The sequence below is a fragment of the Belonocnema kinseyi genome, chromosome 5, assembly GCF_010883055.1.
Source record: "Belonocnema kinseyi isolate 2016_QV_RU_SX_M_011 chromosome 5, B_treatae_v1, whole genome shotgun sequence".
NCBI classification, from domain to species: Eukaryota; Metazoa; Arthropoda; class Insecta; order Hymenoptera; family Cynipidae; genus Belonocnema; species Belonocnema kinseyi.
The window spans coordinates 127,761,162-127,785,984 of NC_046661.1; the positions used below are offsets into that span (position 1 = coordinate 127,761,162).

Genomic DNA, 24,823 nt, shown 5'->3' on the forward strand with positions numbered 1-24,823 from the left:
TAGAAATGCAATAGTTAAATTTTTAGTTTAAAAAAATGAATTTTTAACAAAAAAATTAATTTCTTCCCCCTTTTCTCATTTTCTCTACACTTTATTCAAACTGCTAAATTTATTGTAAAAATTTGATTATTTGGTTAAAAATTGATTTTTTGTTGTTAAATATTCAACAATTCCGTTAAAAAATCATCGTTTTTAGTTTAAAATTCAACAATTGGATTCAAAGTCTTTTTTTTTACTACAAATTTTTTTTTAATTGAAAATTTAACTATTTTGTGGAACATTCTTTTTTTTTTTGTAAAAGTTCATATCTTACTGTAGAAATTTTAAAATGTTTGCTAAAAATGTAGCTTTTTTATTAAAAATTAATTTGATTCGATTAACAATAAATTTTTTGTTGCAATTTCACATTTATTATTGATTTACAATTTTTTTTATAAACTATTACACTTTTTGTTGAACTTTAAATCAAGCAGTTATATTTTCAACTAAAAAAATTCTACTGCTTTGTTGAAAATTTAACTATTTCGTAGAAAATTGACTTTTTCTTTAAATTTTGGTGTTGAAAAATTAAATAAAATCTTTTTTGGATAAAAGTTCAAGTTTAAAACAAATATTGTCATTTTTAATTAAAAATTAATCTGATTTGGTACAAATTTAATCTTTCTTGAATAAAAATGCATCTATTTGGTAGATAATTCAATTCTTTTGTTAAACATTTATCCTTTTTGGTTTTAAAAAATCCTTCTTTTGGGATTTAAAGCACAATTTTTTCGCATAAACTAATTTTTTGTTTAAAAATTTATATTTTCTTCGTGAATAATCATTGGAACTCTTTTTTAAAAGAAAATTCAACTCTTGTTTTGAAATTTTATCTTTTTGAATTGTAAAAATCATCTGTTTTAGTAGAAATTTCTTCCTTTTTTTGAAATAAAAAACGCAACCTTTTGTTTGCAAGATTTGGTTGAATCACTTTGTAAAAAATAATTTTTTTATTGAAAATTGTTGTTTTCAGTTACAAAATAATCTCTTTGGTTGAAAATTTAACTGCTAAGTGGAAAAGCCTTTTTTGGTTCAAAAATATATTTTTTCTATTGACAATTTAACTTTTCCATTTCTTAAGATTTATATATTTTATTTTTTATATTATTTATCTTTTATTTTTTGCTTGATAATTCAATTTTTGTAGAGAAAATTCTTCTTTGGCTTAAAAGTTTAACAATTTAGATAAAATTTTATTTATTTCTTCAGCGAAAAATCATTACTTACTCAAAATTCGTCTTTTTTGTTTTAAAATTCTTTATTTTCGTATGAATTTAATCTTTTTTTATTGATATATTACCTATGACAAATTTTTTATGGGTATTGGTTTTTTAGGTTGAAAATTCAATTATTATGGTCAAAATACAATTATTTTGTTGAAAATTCAAGAGAGTATGTTCAAAAGCGATATTTTATAATAGAAAAGACATTTTTTTGATAAAAATGAATTTCTAAATATATAAATTTTAAAACGAATTTTCTTAATTAATTTCAGAAAAGTTGAAACAGAACTCGCGTTACGGACGCGATTATTAAACGTTCAACATTAAACATCGAACACCCACTAACCGAAGGTCAGGGTTCTGTTTTTATTATTTTTTTTTTCTTTTTCCCCGACAGACACTCATTAAAACTTGATTAGTAGGCCGTTGCGAGAATTAATGATCTTTCGCAACGAAAGCGAAAAGTTAATCTCAAGTACGAAGCAATCGACGCTGATTCGTTTAATCGCGACTCTCAATGATCGCTGATCGGTGTCAATTTGCTGCTCGATTTCAATTGTCGATTCTCCACCAAACGATATTCAGAAATCTGCATCTCAATTCGGAAAATATTGCAACTCCCAGGGCACAAAAAGAATTAATTTAATCCCTTCCACAAAAAAAAATAAATAATTTTCAACCAAATAGTTGCATTTTAAGGTAAAATAGTTAAATGTTTAAACAAAGGAAAAAGAAATGTTTGAAAAAACAATTTATTTTACAACCTAAAAGTTAATTTTTGAACAAAAATATAAATTTTTAAATATAAAACTTTGAATCTTAAACAAAACAAAAAATTTTAACAAAGTAGTTCAACGTTTAATTTCTTAGTTGAATTAAAAAAATATTTTTAGGCCCAAAGAGACCAATTTTTTTAGAAGTAAGTTGAATTTTCAACACAAAAATATAATTCTTCAACCAGAAAATATAAATTTTTAGCAAAATAGTTGAATTTTCAACGATAAATAATTTAAATTTGGAACAAAACAGTTGAATTTTTAACTAAATAGTTACATGTTCAAACGACACAGATGAATTTTCAACCAACAATATTCATTTCACGCCAAAAGACGTTTTTTTCAATAAAATACATCAATTTTCTACAAATATTATATTTTCAGCTAAAAAAATTAATTTTCAACAACAAAACAATCAAATTTTCAACCAAAGATGTGAATCTTTAACTAAAATTTTGAATATTTAGTAAAAAAAAATGAATTTTTCAACAAAATAGTTGAATTTTCAGCAAAAAAATATTTAAACATTTACAAGTTTAAAATTATTTTTTAATTTCTTTAAAACTGCTAACCTACTAAATATTTTTTTAAAGATTTGAATTTTTTCTTATAGTTAAAAAAAAATTTGCAGAATTACAAAAATGAGCTTTAAATATTCTAAACTCCTGTTGAAAATTTTTAAAAATTGGAAATTAATTTTACAAAAAAAAAACAAATAATTTTTAAGGGATATTAGAAATTTGTTCGAAATTTTTGAAAATCTATATATTGTTTCAAATTTTCAATATATTTTTAAGAAATTCTGCACAAGTAAACAAAAATGGGCACAATTTAAAGAATTTCATTTATGCATTTTTCAAATTAAAGAAATTTCCGGGGAGATAAATTCTATAATTTTTAAGTCGAAGCGCTAAAAATTAAATAATTAAAGTTTGATAACTTCTAAATTTAAATAATTTGAATGTAGAGCGAATAAAATTTGACAATTTAATATTAAAAAATAAATTGAATCTTTCAAAGGGAAATCTTCTGAAATTCTAGAATTTTAAATTATCATTACATAATAAAATTACAAGTTAACATTAAAACTGATTAGAAAACATTTTCTAAATGAAAAATGAATTGAATTATTCTAAAAAAAACTTTCCAAATAAATGTTAATTTTAAATGAGAAACTTTAACAATTAAAAAATTTCTTTTGCTTTACGTCGAAACATAAACAAATGCAAAATTAATTTAAAACTGGACAAAATTTTAGTCACAAAAAATTGTGATATTAAAACGTTTTTATACACAAACCCTTTACAATTAAAATTATTTGAAGTAAATTTAAATCGCTTAAGAATTAATTTTTTTGAAATTTCTAATACTACTTTCCGAATAATACAAATTCAATTTTTTTTTAAACTCGATTTTTTATTTTTTATTTCAAAATCTTTCTTCAGAATTAGATGATTAATTAATTAATTAATTAAAATAAAAAAATATAATTAATTTCCTTTAGAATTAATATTTATTCTAGAAATATTTAATAATATAATTATTAAATTCCAAACTGACTATCAAGGCTTTTAATATGAATTTTTTAAATATTTAATTGTGAAATGGTCATAAAAATATTAATATTTAAATTTGAAACTACAATATTGTGAAATTAAAAATTCGAAACCTCCCAAAAATTAATCTAAAAATTAATTTAAGAAATAACTTTAGTTTTTAGGCCTTACACATTATACTGATTTAGAATCGCACATTTAAAATATAATTTTAGATTAAAATTATAGACATTTTTTAAACAGTATTTCCTAAACTTTCAAATATATATTTTGAAAATTTACCATTTCAGAAAATACATTTTTAATATTCAAATTGTTTCAATTTTTTTTTCAATTTTCAACAGGATTTTTAGACAAAAATTATGAAATTTTAGAAAATATAATCAATATTTAACGAAAAAGCTTATTTATACCAAAAAATACAAATTTGCAACAAAATGCGTGAATTTTAATATAAAAAAGGTAAATTGCCAATCAAAAATTAAATGGCTTTTTCAGTTAAGAAAATTTAACTTGAACCAAAGAGATAAATTTAGAAATAAAAAGGGTGAAATATTTACATTTTCAATTAAAAAAAAAATAATTAAAGAAAAATAGTTTTAAAAAAGTTACATTTTCAAAGAAAGTGATAAATTATCAACTAAAATGATAAGTTATTAAATTTCGTAATTGTAGTTTCAATAAAATAAATTAATTTTCAACCCAGAAAATTAATTTCTACCAAAAAAAATGTCAGATTAAAAAGATAATTTTTCAATCAATAACTTAAAAGTTTAATTTTAAATTTAAAAAATTGATGTTTAAATAAAAAGATGAATTTTTAACTAAAATGATGAAATATTTAACTGTCACAGTAGCACTTTCAGAGGAAAAAATTAATTTTCCGGACAAAAAAATTTGTAACAAAATAGTTAAAGTTTTAACCGAAAAAGTTAAATTTTTAGCCAAAGAAAAAACAAATTTAAAAAAAATAGATCATTTTTCAACAAAAGAAAGGAATTTTCAATTAAAAGTATGAATTTTCAAACAAAAAGATCAGTTTTCAACCGAAAACGGAACAGTTTAAATTTCAGTTGAAAAAATTGATTTTTTCATCAGAAAAAAAACTAATTTTCAACCAAAGTAATGATTATTTAACCAAAAAGATAACTTTTTAACTAAAAGGATAAATATTTAATTGAAATAATTGAATTTTTAATCAGAAAGATTAATTTTCTACCAAAAAGATCAGGTTCTACGAAAAAAGATAAATTTTTAACTAAAAAAGAGAATTTTTTAACCAAAAATTTAATAGTTGAATTTTTAGTTAAAAAAAAGAATGTTCAGCCAAAGTGATGAGTTTTCAATCAAACTGATGAATCTTTAAACAAAACAAATTAATTTTTAACACAAAATTTTAGCTTTAAACCAAGTAATTAAATTCTGATAAAAAAAAAGATAAAATCTAAAATTTTTATATTCAGATTTGATTATTCATTACTCTTTTATTTTTCAGATTTCATCAATTGTAATATAAAATAAAAACTATCCTGTCGAAAATTCGTTTTTGTTTCTTGAAATTAATTTTTTCAACTGAAAATGCAATCATTCTATTTTTTATAGAAGATTTGTTCTTTTTGGTAGAAATTTTTCACAAAATAAATGATTTTTCAACTAAAAACAATCAATGTTTAACGAAAAATAGAATAGTTCAATTTTCAGTTAAAAAAATTATTTTCTAAAACGAAAATAAGCACGCCCTCGAAAAAAAATTTCTAATACTTCAAAATTCCTTAAAAATAAGAAATAAATTTTTTAGTAATTAAAAAGTGTTAGAAAAAATTGACTAAAATCCTTGTATAATTAAGTTTAAAATTATTCAGTGCCTCTGAGTGACAGTGAAAAAAAAGTTCCATATTTGATCAATCACGGGAAAAGGAAGTAAAATATGCTTATCAAAGCCAGCTTCAGTTTTCAGCTTCTAAAAATTGCCAAATATTAAATATACTTATTCTTTTTCTAATCTCAAAAACTTGAAATTAAACGAGTTAAAAATTGTATAACTATATTATTGTGGAGTTATTTTTAAGTTAAAAATAGTTAATAAAGTTTCAACCGCAAGTTTGAATTTTTTAATGGCTAAGAAAAATTAATAAAAATAATGAATTTATTAATTAAATTTGCTATAAAAAATAATATAAAAAAAGACGTAACACTTTGAATTAAAAATATTATATTGATGATTCATTAAAATTGTTGCTTAAGCATAAGATTATCGGAATAAATGATATATTAATTTAAAAAATTATTTACACTTTCGAATTGAAACAGTTTCAATCGTTAATTAATTTTAACACTTCTAGAAGTTTTTTTTTTTCAAACATACGAAATTAGTGAAATTCTAAAATGAAAAAAATGGAAATTTCAAATAGATTTTTGAGTATTTGGACTTACCTCTCGAATCCAAGTTTCGGGTTCCTCTCCATTTTCGAGTTTTTTGTCCTCTCCCAGAATTTTGAGTTTCGAATTAAGGGGTGGGGATTTGATAAGACTGGCAGGAAAATTCGTAGCGACTTGACGATCATTTTGGGAATTAATTCGATCGCACTCGCTATCGGAACTGTCCTCGCCGCTTGACATCGCGGATATTACTGGTGCGATTTTGCTCGCCTTCTCATTTCCAGTTACGACAGACCCGCTATTATTGCCATTAGCGCTACAGATTTCGGCTCTGGAAACCGGAACACCTTCAAAATTTAATTTATATTTTAATTCGAGGCAAGGCGCAATTACGTTTTCTTATATTTTTTTTTATTCGAAATTTCATATCTGAGCGATTTTAAGAAAATGTAAAGTTTACATTTACCGGGGGGTCGTTTTAATCGAGAAAAAAATTCCCGGTTTGCAAACATTTTCCACGGCCTATGAAATTTTTAAAATCTAACTCTATTCGAAACATTTTTCCATTTGAAGTAATAAACGATACACAACAAATTGAACTGCAAAATTTAAAACTTTTGTAAATTGTAGAGTTCAAAGATTCAGATTAAATTCCAAAAATATAAATCCAGGTTTACATTTTCAATATTCTAAATTAAAGAATCAAGCAATGAACTTTAAAAATGTTCAAAATTATATTATTTTAAGTTATTTTAGACTAGACACATTCAAAATTAAAGATTACATTTTTTTAATTACCCGTTCTTAGATTAGAAATTAAATTATTTTCATTTTCATTTTTCAACCGTAAAAATGAATTTTCAAACAAGAAGATTGATTTTCAAAACAAAAATAATAATTTTCAAACAAAAAATATTAGTTTTATAAGAAAAAAATTAATTTTTTCATCAAAACAGATGATTTTTCAACGAATTTGTTGAATTTTGGAATAAAAAAGATTAATTCTCTACAAAAATAAAATAATTAAATTTCCCGTTAAAAAACAAATTAAGTTTGAACCAAAAAAATGACTTTTTCGACCCAGAAGGTTAATTTCTACCACAAAAGGTGAATTTCCAGCAAAATGCATAACTTCTTAATTAAAAAATATAAGATATTCGATTGGAATAGTAGTTACATTTCCAGTTAAAAGACAAATTTTATCATAAAAAAAAAACTAATTTCTAAAAAAAAATAATTATATTTTTTAAAAAATTAATGATTTTTTATCTAGAATAGCGAAGTTTTAAACCAAAAAGAACCAAGAAAATTAATTTCTACCAAAAAAGACGAATTTTCATCTGAAAAAAATAATAATTTATCAAGCAAAAAATGTACTGGAAAAGTTAAATTTTCAGTTAACAAAAAAAAATCAATTTTCAAAAAAACAAAAGAATCTCACGATAATTGTTCTGAAAAATGGAATGATGATATATTCAGTTTAAAAAGAAATTAATTTTACAGCCAAAGAAAAACGAATTTTCAACAAGCAAGCTCCTTTTTAAACGAAAGAGACGAATTTTCTGTTAAAATTATGAATTTACTGTATTCATATTCATCAGAAACTAAAATTATGAATCTTCAACAAAAACAAAAATAATTTTCAAACAAAAGAGTTTAACTTTAAACCAAGTATAATGTAGAATTTGATATTCGAACCAAAAAGAAATTAGATTTTTGATCAAAAAGAGTTGAATTTAATAAAAAAAAGTACATTTTTTCAACATGAGTTTCATTTTCAATTAAAAATTTAAATTTCCAACCAAGAAGATTAGTTTTCTACAAAAAATAATGCATTTTCAACAACCCACATGAATTTTCAACTAAAAAAAATATAATACTTTAATTTTTCACTTAAAAAAATGAATAAAAAAAAGTAGACACAATAATTAAATAGAGTAATATAATGCCACTTTTAAAAATAGAGAATCATTATTATTCGAAATTTTAATTGAATACTGTGGTATTATTTAATTAAACTAAATAATAAATCAGTTTATTCATTTTTTGAAAATATTATTTAAACAACTGATTTCAATTTTAATATTTACTAAATTAGTAATTTAAATTATTTAATTTAAGTTAAATAAATTGAGCGTCAGTTACAAAAAAAATCATTAAATAAATCCCCATAAAATATATAAAGAACTTTGTTTATAAAGTGCAATGCAGAAATTTTTAAATAAACTTTAAGAAGCCATATTAGACATTATAAATCTTGAGCGCATTAACTGATATAAACAACTTGATCATAATGAAACATTAATCACTTATATAATAGTATTTTTAAAGTATTAAGATCCAAGAAATCAAAATTTTCCAGCTCTTCTTTTTTTACATGTAAAAAATGAGCCACTTCATTTTTTATCGGCAAAAAATTTCTAAAGAAAGCCGAATCGTAAATAAACAAATTTTTAATTTTTTGCGAACATGAGCCGTCTTTGTGAAATCTTTAGGAATATTTTTAAATATTTGTAATGTCTTTGTAATAATTGAAATCTTTGTGAAATCTTTTGAAATCTTTGTGAAGTATTACAAACTTAAGTGAAAGCTTCAAATATCGGTGAAATCTGAGAGAAATCTTTTGGCATTTTTCAAATCTTTTGTAAAATATTTAAAATTTTTGAAATCTTTGAAATCTTTCTGAACTCTTTCTTTAATCTTTATTTGCGAAACCTTCTGTGTTTGTTTAAAATCATTTCAGACTTTTGAAATCTTTTAAGTTCTTGAAAGTTTTGAAATTTACGAAAACTTTCTGAATTTTTTAAGAAATCTTTATAAAATCTTTGAAATATTTTTGAAATGTTTCTTTAATTTTTGTTCGTGAAATCTTTTCTGTTCGTTTGAAATTATTAAAATCTATTTAAATGTTCTCAAATCTGTTGAAACTTTTTGAAATCATTAAAAATCTTTTAAATGTCTTGAAATCTGTTTGTAATTTACATCCTCGTTGAAATCTTTGAAATTCTTGAAATGTTTTGGAATCCTTAAGAATTCTTTAAAATATTTGAGAAACCTTTCGGAAATCTTTTTTAATCGCTTGATGAAACCCTGTCAAATATTTTCAAATCGTTTAAAATCTTTGAAATCCTTGAAATCTGGTATGTTGCACCCTTGTTGAAATCTTTGAAATTCTCGTATTGTTTTGAAATCTTTATGAATGTTTATGAATTTTTTGAAATCTTTAAAATCTTTTGAAAGTTTTAAAATATTTGTGCAATGTTCGAAATCTTTGAACTCTTTTTGAATTCGTTGGAATTATTTAAATGATTAAAAATCTTAGTTCATGGAAAAAATCAAGTAAATTAAAAAAAAATTAGAAGTTTAAAAAATATTTAGATTTAATTTAAAACTTGAAATTATTTCAAATTATTTAAACGAAGTGTGTGTCTCGAAAAAAATTTGGCTATTCGTACCGAAATTTTGGTGAAAATACCCACAGCCGAATTTTTAAAAAAATTAGATTTTTGCAGATTTCGAACGAAAAATTTAGAGTCTTTTTAAGAATTGTGAAATGCTTCAAACGAATAAAAACATTTTCTTAAGATTTCTAGGAAAATTGAAAATGATTTGTCATTTTGAACAATTATTGTGACAGAAAATTAAAAAATTAAAGACATTTCTTTTAAATTACTTGAAACCATTTCCATTTTCTAATTAAAATTTGAATCTTTTCAAAACTTCTAAATATCTCTTAAAATTACTCAAATTTTTTCTAAAAATAATAAGTGTTCAATTATTATTTATACGTCAAAATTCAACAATTTCACTTAAAAAATTAAACATTTTTTAAATAGAAGATATAAAATTGTAAGTTTAAAAGTTTAAAAGCTCTTTGAAATCCTAGAAATTCAAAGCTTTCTATGTAAAAGAAGTTTCAACCGCAAGTTTGCACTTTTTAATAGATAAGAAAAATTAATAAAAAAATAAATTAATGAATTTATTAATTAAATTTAATATAAAAAATAACATAAGGATGTAAAACTTTGAATTAAAAATATTATATTGATGAGTCATTAAAATTGTTATTTAAAAATAAAATTATCGGAATAAATGATATATTAATTTAAAAAATTATTTACGCTTTCGAATTGAAACAGTTTCAATCTAGAAATTCTCAAATTTTTAATAGATTTATAATCATTTCGCCAAATCAATACTGCAGCAAAAAATTAATTTTTTAACCAGTTGTATTGCTAATCAAGAAAAAAATAACATTTTTACCAAAAGAGACAAATTTTCCGCAGTATAGTTTAATGTGAATTAAATAAAATATGAATTTTTAGCAAAAAAGTTTAATTTAAACAAAATAGTTGATTTGCTTCCTGAGTAGATTATTTTCTAACATAAAATATTAAAATCTTAAATAAAAAACAGTTAAATTAAACCAAAAAGGTGTTTATAATAAAATAGTTGAATTATCAACAAAAAACATGTATTTTGAAACAAAAAGATTAGTTTTCTGCCAAAAAAGAAAAAATTTCGTTAAATTTAAGAGTTTTCAACCAAATATTTGCATTTTTTTAACGATGTATTTTCAACACAAAAGAACGAATATTTAAAAAAGAGGACTTTTCATGAAAAAATCTTAATCATGAAGAAAAACATATCGATTTCCAATCAGTTGCTTTACAAACAAAAAAATATGGCAATTTTATCAAAAGAGGCGAATTTTCCACAATTGAAGTTTTTTTTTTTTAAGAAAAATGAGAATTTTCAGCAAAAAGTTTAATTTTAAAACAAATAATTGAACTTTTTACCCAGGACATTATTTTATACCAACAAATATTTTATTTTTAAATAAATACATTTGAGTTAAATAAAAAAGACCCATTTTCAACAAAATAGTTAAATCTTTAACCAAACCACATTAATTTTCAACGAAAAAGATGAATTTGTATCCAAGCTGGATGACGTTTTTACTAAAAGGCAGGAATTTGTTTTGCAAAATTGTTAATTTTTTTAACCCGAAAGAATGAATTTTCAACAAGAAAACTTAAATTGAAACCGAATAGTTCATTTTTTAGAAAAATATGTACCTCAATTCTCGATCAAAAAAATAAAAAGATGAAATTCTTACCAAAAGGGGCGCACTTTATCGAAAATATAGTTTAATTTTTTAACCCGAATATATGAATTTTCAATAAAAAAGGTTAATTTTCAACTAATTGCAAAAAAGTTTAATTGAAAATATTTCAACTAAATCAAAAAAAAAGCGAATTTTCAATAAAATAGTTGAATCTTGAACCAAAACACATTAATTTTGACGAAAAGCTGAATTCTCAACCAAGAAGATTATTTTTTTACCAAAACAAATTTCAATTTTAAATAAAAAATGGATGGATTTAAACAAAAAAGAAATACGACAAAACACAAGAATTTCCAACCAAAAATTTGCATTTTTCTAAAAAAGGTTAGATTTTTAGCGAAAAGAGAAAAAATTTTAAATCATAAGAACAAATTTTCTACAAAACATTTGAATTTTAAACCAAAAAAGACGATTCTCTAACAACATAGTTTAACTTTTAACTCGAAAATAATAAATCTTCAGCAGAAAAATTAATTTTAAATTAAATGGTTGAATTCTCTACCAAGAAAATTATTTTCTACCAAAAACTATTTTGATTCTAAATAAAACAAGTTGAATTACACTAAAAAAGATTTTTTTACAAGAAAATTGAATCTTTAAAGAGACTATATTAGTTTTCAAAAAAGAAAATCATTTTCTAATAAATAAGACGAAATTTCGACAAAATACAAAAAGTTTCAATCAAACAGTTGCTTTTTTACCAAAAAAATTACACGTTTGCCGAACTGAGATGAATCTTCAAAACAAAAGGACAACTTTTTGTAAAAAACAATTAAATTTTCGAATAAAAAGTTCATTTTCTACCAAACATTTAAACTTTCAAACGAATAGTTGACTTTTAAACCTAGTGGTGGAATTGTCTGACAAAATAATAAAAATTTGAAGCAAAAATATTAATTTTTAACCGCGAAGATTCAATTTTTACCGAAAAAAAAGTATGAACAAAACACAATAATTTTCAAATAAAAAATATGATTTGATAACAAAATACCTAAATCGGCAGGCACAAAATATTAATTTTCAACCAGTTGCATTTTTAAGCAAAAAAATGAAATTTCTACCACAAGAGGAAAATTTTCCGCACTTTAGTTTAATTTTTTATCCCTAAAATATAAATTAAAAAAAAAGGGTAATTTTAAATCAAATAGTTGGATTTTCTACCATTAGTATTACAGGGTGGCCGTTGAAATTCAATTCTTTTTAAATAGTTCAAACATCCTTGGAAATCTTCAAAATTTTATTTCAAAATGTTGAAAAATGCAGAAGTTGTTTTAAATTTGTTTTAAATTCAAAATTATTTTGGAATTTTTTCAGAACTTCTAAATGTCTTTCAAAATTAATTGAATTTATTCTACAATTTTCAGAAAATCCTGCAAAGTTTGGAAAATTTCTTGAATGATAGCCTCATATAAAACAAAATGTAGATTTTCTCAGATTTTAAACAAAAAAAAATTAGATTCCTTTCAAGAATCGTGAAAGGGTTCAAAAGAATAAAAACATTTTCTTAAGATTCCTAGGAAAATGAAAAATAACTTTTTATTCAGAAAAATAATTTTAAGAGAATATTTAAAAAGTTTTTCAAAGATTTGAACAAAATTGTCAAAAAAGATTCGAGAAGAATTTGAGAAAACTTTATAAAATTTGCATGATAATTTTTAATCTTTTTAAAACTCCTAAATATCACTTAAAATTACTCAATTTTTTTCTACAAATGTTCATTTGTAAATTATACATAAAAATGTAAAAATTTAACTTACAAATTAAAGATTTTTCAAATACATCAATTTAAATGGTCTCAAATAAAAATTCAAATTTTGCTAAATATTCAATAATTAATCTTTTTTGTAATTAAAAATTTCAAATTGAATAGGTTCAAAATTGAATATTTTAGACTGAAACATTGTTTTAAATTTAATAAAATCCTTTTATTAAGAATATATTATTATGAAGTTATTTTTAAATTGAAAATAGTTTATAAACTTTCAGTTACACGTTCACATTTGTTTAAAAACTAACACTTTCTAATTGAAACCGTTTAAGTTTTAACGTTAAAATCTAAAAATTCTTAAATTTTGAACTGGTTTAAAATCGTATTCTCAAATCGTTTTTGTTCACTTTCTATTATTTAAAGTAGAGATAAATTTAAAAAATCTATTTATTTATTAAATAAAATTGTTTTGTGTCCAAAATTTCAACATCAAAGGCTTTCATTTTTTATTTGTTCAAGACTTTAAGAAAGCATATGAAAATTCTTTAAGTCAGAAATTGAAGCTTAGAAATAACAATTTAAAATAGAAAATTTTTAAAGTAAAAAAAATTTGAAGTACGCAATGTAAGCTTCTACAAATTTGTAAAATTCCCGGTAAAAAAATTCACTGTCATTTCCCGGTTTTACCCGGTTTAAAAAAAAATTCCCGGTCATTTCCCGGTTTTCCCGGTCCAGCGGCCACCCTGGTATTATTTCACACCTTGGTTGAAAATTGAATTACTTTCTTAAGAATTCATTTTTTTTGTAGTTTCGTAATTTTAGTTAAAAATTATTATTTTCTTCATTAAAAATTAATTTCTTAACTGAAAATTTATCTATTGTTTGAACAATTGTCTGATTGCTAAAGTTAACTTTTTTGTTGAAAATTTATGTTGTTGGATAAAAAATTCATCTTCTTTTTTTAAATTCATTTGTTTGGCTAATAAATTTAAGAATTTGGTAGAAAATGTAACTCGTTTTTTAAAATTCATGTATTTTGTTGGAAATTCGCATTTTTTTGTAAAAAATCAATTTATTGGGTAAAAATGCAACTATTTGATTAAAAATTAATCAGTTTCCTTGAAAAATGAACTAATTTATTTAAAGTTCAGTTCTTAAATTGCATTGTCATAATTTTAGTTAAAAACTCGTTTGCTTATATTAAATATTAATGTTTTGAACTTAAATTTTAACTTTTTTTTCAAATTAAAATCTTTTTTGTTGAAATATCATCATCATTGTAGTTACAAATTAATTTTTTTAATTAAAAATTAATTTTCTAATCGAAAGTTTTACTACTTTTTTGAAAATTCATCTTATTGATTGACAATTATCTTTTTTCATAAAGATTAATATTCGCGAGTTCAAAATTGAACTTACTGATTGAAAATTAAACAATTTGGTTAAAAATCTATGAATTCATTCAAAAATTTGTGCATTTTTGTTAAAAATTCGTATTTTCTGGTTAAAAATGCTTGAAAAGTTTCAAAATTTTATTTCTAAATCTTGAAACATCTATATGTTGTTTCACATTTACTTAAATTTAATTTTTTTTTATACTTTTTCATAACTTCTGAATATCTTTTAAATTGATCTGAATTCTTCCTCATTTTTTTTAACCCTGCAAAAAATATTTACGTAAAACCTTCCAGATTCATTTTTGAAAATTTTCGAAACCTTTTTAAATATTCTCTGAAAATTAATTTTTCCACAGAAAGTAATTTTCAATTTTCCTAGGAATCTTAAAAAAATGTTCTTTATTCTTCTGAAGCCTTTCACAATTAATCAAGAGCTACTAAATTGTATTATTTTAATTTAAAAAATTTTTAAATATAAATCCACATTATCATTTGCAATGTTCTAAATTGAAGAATCAATCAATGAATTTAAAAATTTTCAAAATTATATCATTTAAAGCAATTTTTAGCTAGAAAAAAAATTGAACTATAGCATTTTTTCAAAAAACTTAACACTTCATAAATTAAAAATTAAATTATTTTAATTTTAAATAGATAAAAATCCTTAAAATGAACTTCTAAACATCCTTTAAAATGATTCGACTTTTTTCTCATATTTTTCCCAAAAATTCTGAAAAAAATCTATCGAATTAAAAAAATTTCCTTAAAATCTTCCAAATTAATTTTTGATAATTATAAATTAATGAAAATTTTTTTAACTTATAAATATCTCTTTAACTTACTCGATTTGTTTCTAAGAATAATAGGTGTTCAATAGTTATTTATGCATAAAAATGTAATAATTTGACTCACAAATACAATTTTTGAATTGTTGTTTTTCTTAATTAAAACTTTTCAAAATAAATGTTTTAAAAGGGAATATTTTATACTGAAATATTATTTGAAATTAAATAGAAGCTTTCAATTAAGAATATATTATTTTTAAGTTATTTTAAAATGGAAAATAGTTTATGAGTTAGAATTTTTAATCAATTTTTAGTCAAAAAATTAATTTTAAACAAAAGAGTTTAACTCTGAACCACGTAATTGATAACTGTTGAACTAGAAGACTTGATTTTTTAACCAAAATAAGAACTTTTAAACAAGGATATCAATTTTCAAAGAAAGAGATAATTTTCTACCAAAAAAATCAATCTTTTTAAATACGTGAATTTTCAACAAAATAGTTGAGTTATCAGTTAAGAAAGAAAAAAATTTTAGCCAAATTGTTAAATTTTGAACTAGGAAATATCAATTTTCAGCCACAAATGGAACAGTAAATTTTCAGTTAAATTAATTAATTCTGAATCAAACTAATGAATTTTCAACTAAAATGATGAATCTTTAACTGAAATAGGTTAATTTTATATCTACAAAAAAGATGAATTTTTAATCATATAGATTAATTTCCTACAAAAAAAAGAATTTTTTACAAAGTATATAAGTTTTTAAACAAATGTTTTTATTACTAAATAAAAAAATATTAATTTTCAACTAAATAGTTGAGTTTTCATCCAAAAAGATAAATTTTCAACTAAAAATAAAATGGTTACATTTTCTGCTGAAAATATATTTCTTAGCCGAAAAAAATAGATTTTTAGAAAAATAGTAACATTTTCTACAATTAAAATGATGAATCTTTAACCAAAAAAATGAATTTTTGATAAACGAATTCCAACTTTTAACCAAGAATTTAGATTTTCTCCCCAAAAAATATTAATACCCAAAGAAAAATGTAAAATTTGTTGTCTAAACCAGAACATATTTTAATTTTAGATCAATAACAGGTGAATTAAATAAAAAAATTAAGCACTCTAAAAAAAATAGTAAAATTTGTAACAAAAGGAATAAATGTCCCACTTAAATTATGAATTTTTAATCAAAAAAATTAACTTTGAGAACAGTAGTTCAAATTTAAATCAAAATTTTGAATTTTTAACTAAAAAACATTTTTTTCTAAAAAAATCGAGTAGATCCATTTTTCAGCTTGAAAAATTAAATTGCAAAAGAAAATAAATATTTAATAAAATAGTGAAATGCTCAACCAAAACTGAATAATTTAACTAAAACAGTTGCATTTTAAACAAACAAAAAAACATTAAATTTTGAATGGAACAGTTAAATTTTTAGTTGAAAAAAAAAATTCAATTCAAAAAAATTAATTTTCAGCAAAATAGTTACATTTTCAACCAAAAAATGTTTTTTTATCAAAAAGATTAATTTTCAACCGACGAAAAAAAAAATTTTAACAAAACAGTTAAATATGTAACTATGTAGATGAATTTTCGACCAAAATGGTAAATCTTCAATGATTTTTTTTTAATAAAACATTTCAACTTTCAATCAAGTGGTTCAATTTTTAACTTGAGAAAGATCAATCCGCAATGAAAAATGTAAAAAAAAATCTTTTATTGTAATTCAGAAATATTTTTTCTTTAAAATTATGATAAATTCTGACTTGGAACAGGGATTTTTTAAATTCATTTCTTCTAAATCCGAATTAAAATTCTTTTTAAAAAAATCCCGTTCCATGTAAAAAACCAATAAACAATTATGATTTAATTAGAGTAAACTCAGATAACCTGAAAAATATGCGACTGTAAATAAAGTATAAATAATTTTTTTAAATTGACAAAAATTAGGAAAATAATAAAATCTTGCACTTTTCTGCTGTCAGAAGTAAATTCCCGGTTTTTCAATTAAATTTCCGGCCATTTCCCGATATTTCCCGGTCAAGTCGCCACCCGGCAACTGTTTTTGATTAAAAATGAAAACACTCTCGCTTAAAATATCAACCATTACATTTTTTTAGTCTTTAGTCAAAAAGTGTGAAGAATCTACGGCTGGTGCGAAGTTTATTATATTCAAAAACTCACCCAGAATTTTCTCTCCGAAAGATGTAATCTTCGAATCAATTTCCTCACACGTGATATCCAGCGAGGAATCCCCACTATAAATCGTCTCGTCGATCCTGTCCACAGAATCAAAAAGTAATGGCGAAACTGAAGACAATTCCTTTGAAAATTTATTAAAAGTAGCGTCTCCACTCGGTTTCGAATATCCTTCCTTTCCAGAATGAGTCGCCTCTCTTTCAGAGAAATCACTCGCTGTTGAAGAAGCACTTCCAATTTTTTTCCTCAAAGTAACATTATTGAAAACCTTTGTGTCTTTTTTAATTCCGGTCTCTACTTCCAAACTTTGTGAATCTTTCGAAATGATCCTCGTTTCATCAAATTTCTTAACTTCTCTCTCTTCCAGCTTCTCTGGAAGCACAAGTTTCGACTTGGCGAGGATCAAAGGCCTCCTGACTTGCTTCTTCGCATCCTCATCAAAAACCTCGTCATCTTCGCAACTAGTTTTAGGGGGAGAAAAACTATCGGCTGAAGAATCAGTACTATTCAGGACTGATCTGTAAGAATTCAAGAGTGGAGTTCGCGAGAGTGTTTCGTTTTCCTTCATCTCGTGATCTTCCTCCTGATCAGGGGTGCTAACTGATCTTCTTTTCTCGCGGGAATTTTCCTCCCTTGGTTGCAAACTTTCAATGTCAAAGGATCGATGGAAAACGGAAAGTTTTCTCCGAGGAACGGCCCGGAAACTTGAATTTGGGGTGACACAGTAAGTTGCTGTCGAGATTTCGCGTTTTTTCTCCGGTGTTGGTGAATTAATGGAGATTTCTAAAGGACGCATTGTGTCTGGCCGAGATAATTTCGAATCAGTGGTAGAAAATTGGGAATTTTCGGGTGTGAAATTTTTTTTAGGGGTAATTTCTGGGGCGTCTCCTCTTGCAGAAATGCAGTGGGATTCCTCGGTTTTATCCTGATTTGAGTTTAGAGAATTTTGACTGGGAGTTATTATCACATCGGGATTTGGAGTCGGTGGTCTTGTGTGGGTATAAATGCATCTGCGTCTGAAAAATCAAGTGATTTTTTGTCAGAATTCAGGCTGTCTACTCAAAACCTGGCAACAAAATTCCCTGAGATTCCAGCTTTTTTTTTGTGTCTCGAGTTTTTTCCGGGTATTTGGTTTTTTTGTTTAAACAATCGACTCGGAAAATGTATATATTTGAGCGAGTTTATTATAAACAGAGAGTTATAAATAATGGTTTTTTTCAGTTTCTAGGAATTCAATTAATATGTTTGATTAAGATTTTGGAAAACTTTGAAAATTTTTATTAGAAGTAATTAAATATTACGAAAAACATAATTAATCATTTCTTGAATTTGTCTCAGAAGTCCATGAATTTAAATACTAATTTAAAAATGTTTATCTTATCTTTTTTTTCTTAAAATTCAGTACATATTTTGGTAAACTAATGTGAATACTATATTAAATTAAATTTAAACTAGGTCAAAATAATAAATTTTTTCATTAAAACTATTACATTTTCAACAAATTTGAATATTTAGTTAAAAAAAATTAATTTTCGACAAAAAATACGTTTTTCAACAAAATACATGATTTTTCAACAAAATAGTTGAATGTTCAACTTAAAAAATTAATTTTTAACCAAACTAATAGATTTATAACAAAAGTGATCAATCTTCAGCTAACATTTTGGAATTTTAAATAAAAAAGATGGATTTTCAAGCAAAAGGATTAATTTTGAAACAAGAAAATTATGTTTTAACCAAAAAGATTAATTCGATACCGACAAAAAAAGACGATTTTTCAACAAAATACATGAATTTGCAGTTAAAAAAATTTTACACCGACAAAAAATACAATTTTTCAACAGAATTTATGAACTCTCATGCAAATAGTTTAATTTTTAATAAAAAAGATTAGTTATCAAACAAAAAGATTAGTTTTCTGCCAAAAATATGTTTTTCAACAATAAACATGAATTTTTAACGAAATAGTTGAAATTTCAAGTAAAAAATTTATTTTCCAACCAAAATGATAAGTTTATTAGAGAAATCATAAATCTCCGAATGAAATTTTCGAATTTGAAACAAAGAAGATGGATTTTCATGCAAAAAAATTATTATTTTCTACCGACCAAAAGGACATTTTTTAACCAAATTTATAAATTCTCATGCAAATAGTTTAATTTGTAATAAAAGAAGATTAGTCATCAGACAAAAAAATAGACATTACAGAAATCATAAATCTTCAACTAAAATTTTGAAATTTTAAACAAAAAAATTAATTTTCTACTTACAAAAAATACTATTTTTCAACCAAATTTATGGATTCTCATACAAATAGTTTAATTTTTAATAAAAAAGATTAGTTATCAAACAAAAAGAATAATTTTCTACCCAAAATATGTTTTTCAACAAAATACATGAGTTTTTAACGAAATAGTTGAATTATCAGGTAAAAAATTAATTTCCAACCAAACTGATAGATTTATTTAAAAAATCATAAACCTTTAACTGAAATTTTGAAAATTTAAACAAAAAGATGGATTTTGAATCAAAAAGATCAATTTTCAAACAAGAAAATTATTTTACAAAAAAGAAAAAATAATTTTCTACCTACTAAAAAGACCATTTTTCATAAAAATTTATTGATTCTCGTGCAATTAGATTAATTTTTAATAAAAAAGATTAGTTATCGAACAGCAAGATTAATAATCTTTCCTGAAAAGTACGTTTTACAATAAATTTTTAACGAAATAGTTGAATTTTCAGGTAAAAAAATTAATTATCAACCAAACTGATAGATGTATAACAAAAATGATAAATCTTCAACTGAAATTTGAAACAAAAAAGATGGATTTTCAAGCAAAAAGAATAATTTTCAAACAAGAAAGTGATTTTTCAACCAAAAAGATTAATTCGATACCGACAAAAAAGACGATTTTTCAACAAAATACATGCATTTAAAAAAAAAAATAATTGAATTTTCAACCAAAAAATATTAATTAAAGAATAAGAAGATTAATTTTCTACCAAAAAGACGTTCTGCAACGAAATACATGAATTTTCAGTTTAAAAAATTAGTTTTCGACCAAAATGATCGATTTATAACAAAAATGATAAATCTTCGACTAAAATTTTTTGAATCTTAAACAAAAAAGATTAATTTTTAAACAAAAAGATGTATTTTCAAACAAAATGTTTTTTTTTCAACGAAAAACATTAATTTTCTGCACAAAAAAGACCATTTTTCAATAAAATACACGAATTCTCCACCAAGTAATTATATTTTCAAATAAAAAAAAAAAAAATTCAAAAAAAAATATTAATTTTCAACAAAAAAATACGTTTTTCAACAGATTAATTATCAAAAAACAAGATTAATTTTCTTCCAAAAAATACATTTTTTAATAAAATACATGAATTTTCAGTTAAAAAAATTCATTTTTAACCAAAATGATAGATTTATAACAAAAATGATAAATCTACAATTAAATTTTGGAATTTTAAACAAAAAACATAGATTTTGAAGCAAAACAATTAATTTTCAAACAAAAAAGTTATTTTTCAACCAAAAAGATTAAGTTTCTGCAAAAAAAAAGACAATTATTCAAAAAAATACATGAATTCTCAACCAAATAGTTAAATTTTCAACTAAAAAAAATGAATTTTTAAACAACAAGATTTATATTATACCAAAAAGACGGTTTTTAACAAAATACATGAATTTTTAACGAAATAGTTGAATCTTCAGTTTAAAAAAAAATTCATTTCCGACTAATCGAATGAATTTCCAACAAAAATGATGAATCTTTATCTGAAATATAATTATGAATCTTTAATTTGAATACCAAGAAGATTAATTTCTACCAAAGAAGTAAAATTTTCGACAAAATATATGAATTTTCAACTAAAAAAAATAAATTGTCAACAAAAAATGGAACATTTAAATCTACAGTTAAAAAAATTATTTTTCACAAAATTTTTTTTAATTAATGTATTGAATTTTCAACTAAAAAATATCAGTTTAAACTAAAAATGGAATAGCTCAATTTTCAGTTTAAAAGAATTAATTTCCGACAAAAAAACACCAAATTTTTAACCAAAATGTTGAATTTTTTATTAAAATTATGTACATTTAAGTAAAAAACCGAATTAACAACAAAATATTTAAACTTTCAAAAAAACAGGAGTCGAATTTTCAACTAAGAAAGATTTTTCAGACAAGAAAGAGAGAAAAATTGCAAAAAAAACTGTCAAATTTTCAAGCGAAAAGATGAACTTCCTACTAATAAAATTAATTTTCTACAAAAAAAAATCTTTTGAAATTTTTTGAAATTTCTGAAGTTGTTCGTTAAATTTTGTATAGCTTCTGAAGTATTTATAAAATATTTTATTTTTTGCGAAATTCGTCTTTATAAAATTATTGAAAACTTTGAAAAAATCTCAATCCGTTTTAAATCTTTTGACATTTTTAAAATCTGTAAAATCTTTTGAAAATTTGTAAATCTTTTAAAAAATTTATAAATTATTTTTGAAACGTTCAAATGTCTTTTAAGGCTTTGAAATCTTCACGAAACATTTGTAAAAACTTTCTGTGATTTTTTTAATCTCTTCAAAATCTTTTAAATCTTTTTAAAAAATGCAAATTTTTTCGAAATATTTAAAATTCCTGTAAAGGGTTTGTTAAATCATTGAAAAAAATTATATCTTTTTGAAACCCTTTTAAATTTTTAGAAAATCTTGTAGAGACTTTTAAAGCTTTTGGAATCTTCTAAATCTTTAAAAAAATTCTATTTGTTGAAATTCTTCTAAATCCTTACAATCATTGCAAAATCTTTGAAGTTTTTTGTATAAAATAAATAAAAATTTATTAAATCTTTTGAAAACTTTAAAATCTTTTGAAATCCCTTAATATATTTTCGAATCTTATTAAATGTCCCAAAAAATATTTCAAGCCATTTAAAATCTATTGAAATTTCTTCGAAAATTCCAAAAACATTTAAATCCGATCAAAAAATACATTTATTGTATTTCTCCGCTTTTCCCTGTTTCAAAAAATTTTCGGTAATTTTTCACTTTTTCCAATTCTGTTTTTGAAGAAAAAAAATATGGAAAATCTGATTTTATGAAAAAAAAGGTTCGGGAATGAAGATTTTAGATCATTTAAGAGATTTTACAAATTTAAGAGAAAAAAAAAGGAAAAAAGAGGAAAAGAAAAAACAAGTTTTGAATAAAAATTATTACACACTTCTGATTTCTAGCAGAAAATCGTCTCTGGAGATTCGAATCGTCATCAATCGAGCCTTGAATTATTTGATCTAAGGCCTGCACAACTGGGTCGAAGATGGAGTTTTCCTGAACTTGAACGGACTTGTTTTGAATTTTCGAAATTGCTGCTTCTGGCGGACATTCGTTGTTTTTTGCAGTTTCACGAACAACTTCAATAGAGCGCGAAGTCATCGATGATTCTGACAAAGCCGCGGAATTGTTCTCAAGAGAGCTTCTAAAAACCATCAAACAAAATAAAAATTTTAATTTCAATTTTTTAAAGAATTTCAGGGTGGCCGTTTTAATTGACGAAATAAATTCCCGGTTTTTCCCCAGTTCGCAAACATTTTTCACGGTCAATTAAATTTTAATCCACGTTATCGGTTTCAATGCTCTAAATTAAAAAAGCAATCAATGACCTTTAAAATTTTCAAAATTATATAATTTTAAGGAATTTTAATCTAGAAACATCAAATATTGAAAAATTAAAAAAAAAATTAACTGAGCACTTCTTAAATTAGAGATCCAATTATTTTCCTTTTCAATAGTTTAAACATCATTGGAAAGCTTCAAAATTTTATTTCAAAACCTTGAGAAATCAAGAAGTTGTTTTAAATTTAAAATTATTTTGGAAATTTTTTCAGAACTTTTAAATAACTGTCAAAATGAATTAAATTTTTTCTACAATTTTCAGAAAATCCTGCAAATTTTATAAAATTTCTTGACAATTTGGATGTATAAATAACAATTGAACATTTATTATTTGTAGGCAAAATTTGAGTAATTTTAAGATGTATGTAGAAGTTTTGAAAAGATTCAGACTTAATGTAAAACTTTAAATGTTAGCCTAATATAAAAAATGTAGATTTCGCAGACTTTAAACAAAAAAATTAGATTCTTTTCAAGAATTGTGAAAGGCTTCAAAAGAATAAAAACATTTTTTTAAGATTCCTAGAAAAATTAAAAATAACTTTTTATTTTGAAAAATTATTTTAAGAGAATATTTAAAAAGATTTTCAAAGCTTTAAGCAAATTTTTCAAAAAAGATTCTAGAAGATTTTAAGGAAACTTTCTAAAAATTAAATTATAATTTTTAATCTTTTTAAAACTCATAAATATCTCTTAAAATTACTCAAATTTTTTCTACAAATGTTCATTTGTAAATTATAAATCAAAATTTAAAAACTTGACTCACAAATTAAGCATTTTTCAAATGCAGCAATTAAAATTGTAACGTTCAAAGTTTGAAGGCTCTTCGAAAATTTAACGATTCCAGGTTTTCTATGTCAAACAATTCAGTTAAAGATTCATTACTTTTAAATATTTGGTTTCAATTTACTTGTATTAAATAAAAATTCGAATATTGCTAAATATTCAATAATTAATCTTTTTTTTAATCAAACATTTCAATTTGAATGGGTTCAAAGTACCGAAACGTTGGGAATGCAATTTTTTTATTTTTTTTTTATTTTTATTTTATTGTAATTTGATGATAATAAAAATAAAAATACGAAAGAAGGAAGGGGAGGTGGTTGGAGGCCTTCTCATTTTTCTTCCCTCTTTTTTATTTTTATCCGAAAATTTTATTTGTTTTTTATTTGTTTTTCAGATGACAATAGGATTCTTGGTTTTTGTTTATTCATTGTGGTCCAAATTTGATCGTTAAATTCTTGTTTTATTTAACAGGATTTTGCATCAATTTGTTTATCGGATGTTAAATGGGATTTTTAATTTGGATTTTGGTCTAATTTAAATTTCTTGAATTCTGGAAAAATATTTAAAATTTTAATAAAATCCTTTGATTAAGAATTTATTATTATGAAGATTTTTCAAAGTTGAAAATAGTTTATAAACTTTCAGTCACACCTTCACATTTGTTTAAATTTTTAATTACACATCGTAAGCTAACTAATTGCATAATTGACAAACATAACAATTCCACTAATTATTTAAAAACGGTTGAAATGGAAGGTGGACAGATTTTTCTTCTATAAATTCGTAAAATTCCCGGTAAAAAAAATCACTGTCACTTCCCGGTTTTTCCCGGTCTCAAAAAATTCCCGGCCATTTCCCGGTCCAGTGGCCACCCTGAATATCTTGATAAATATAACAGATTTCACAGCCAAAAATGTTTTTCAGTAGGAGAAATAGGGTGATTTTTTCACGAAAATAGGCGAATAAATTATTTAAATAAAATTAATTTAAGTGCTAGTTTAAATTAAAGATGTTTTTTATTTCTTAGATTTGAAATAAAAATATATTCCATTTTTAATCAAATAGTTGAATTTTTCCAATCTTCTCGTCGACTTTTCTGAAAAGCTCATTTCTCAAGCTAACAAATTGATTTTTTAAAGAACAATCTTTGGCTTTTAAACCCGAAAGG

General features: G+C 22.8%; 1 protein-coding gene across 4 annotated transcripts in view; it reads right to left on the reverse strand.

Annotated features, from left to right (window-relative positions):
- LOC117172561 (lymphoid-restricted membrane protein-like) overlaps positions 1-24,823 on the reverse strand; it is a 171,718-nt gene that overhangs the window by 57,059 nt on the left and 89,836 nt on the right. For all 4 annotated transcript variants that reach the window (XM_033360620.1, XM_033360622.1, XM_033360621.1 and 1 more), the window contains exons 14-16: positions 22,421-22,675; positions 17,182-18,212; positions 6,028-6,320 (exon numbers count right to left, since the gene is read on the reverse strand). In XM_033360620.1, coding sequence (XP_033216511.1) covers positions 6,028-6,320; positions 17,182-18,212; positions 22,421-22,675 — 1,579 coding nt within the window. The remainder of the gene's footprint in view (positions 1-6,027; positions 6,321-17,181; positions 18,213-22,420; positions 22,676-24,823) is intronic.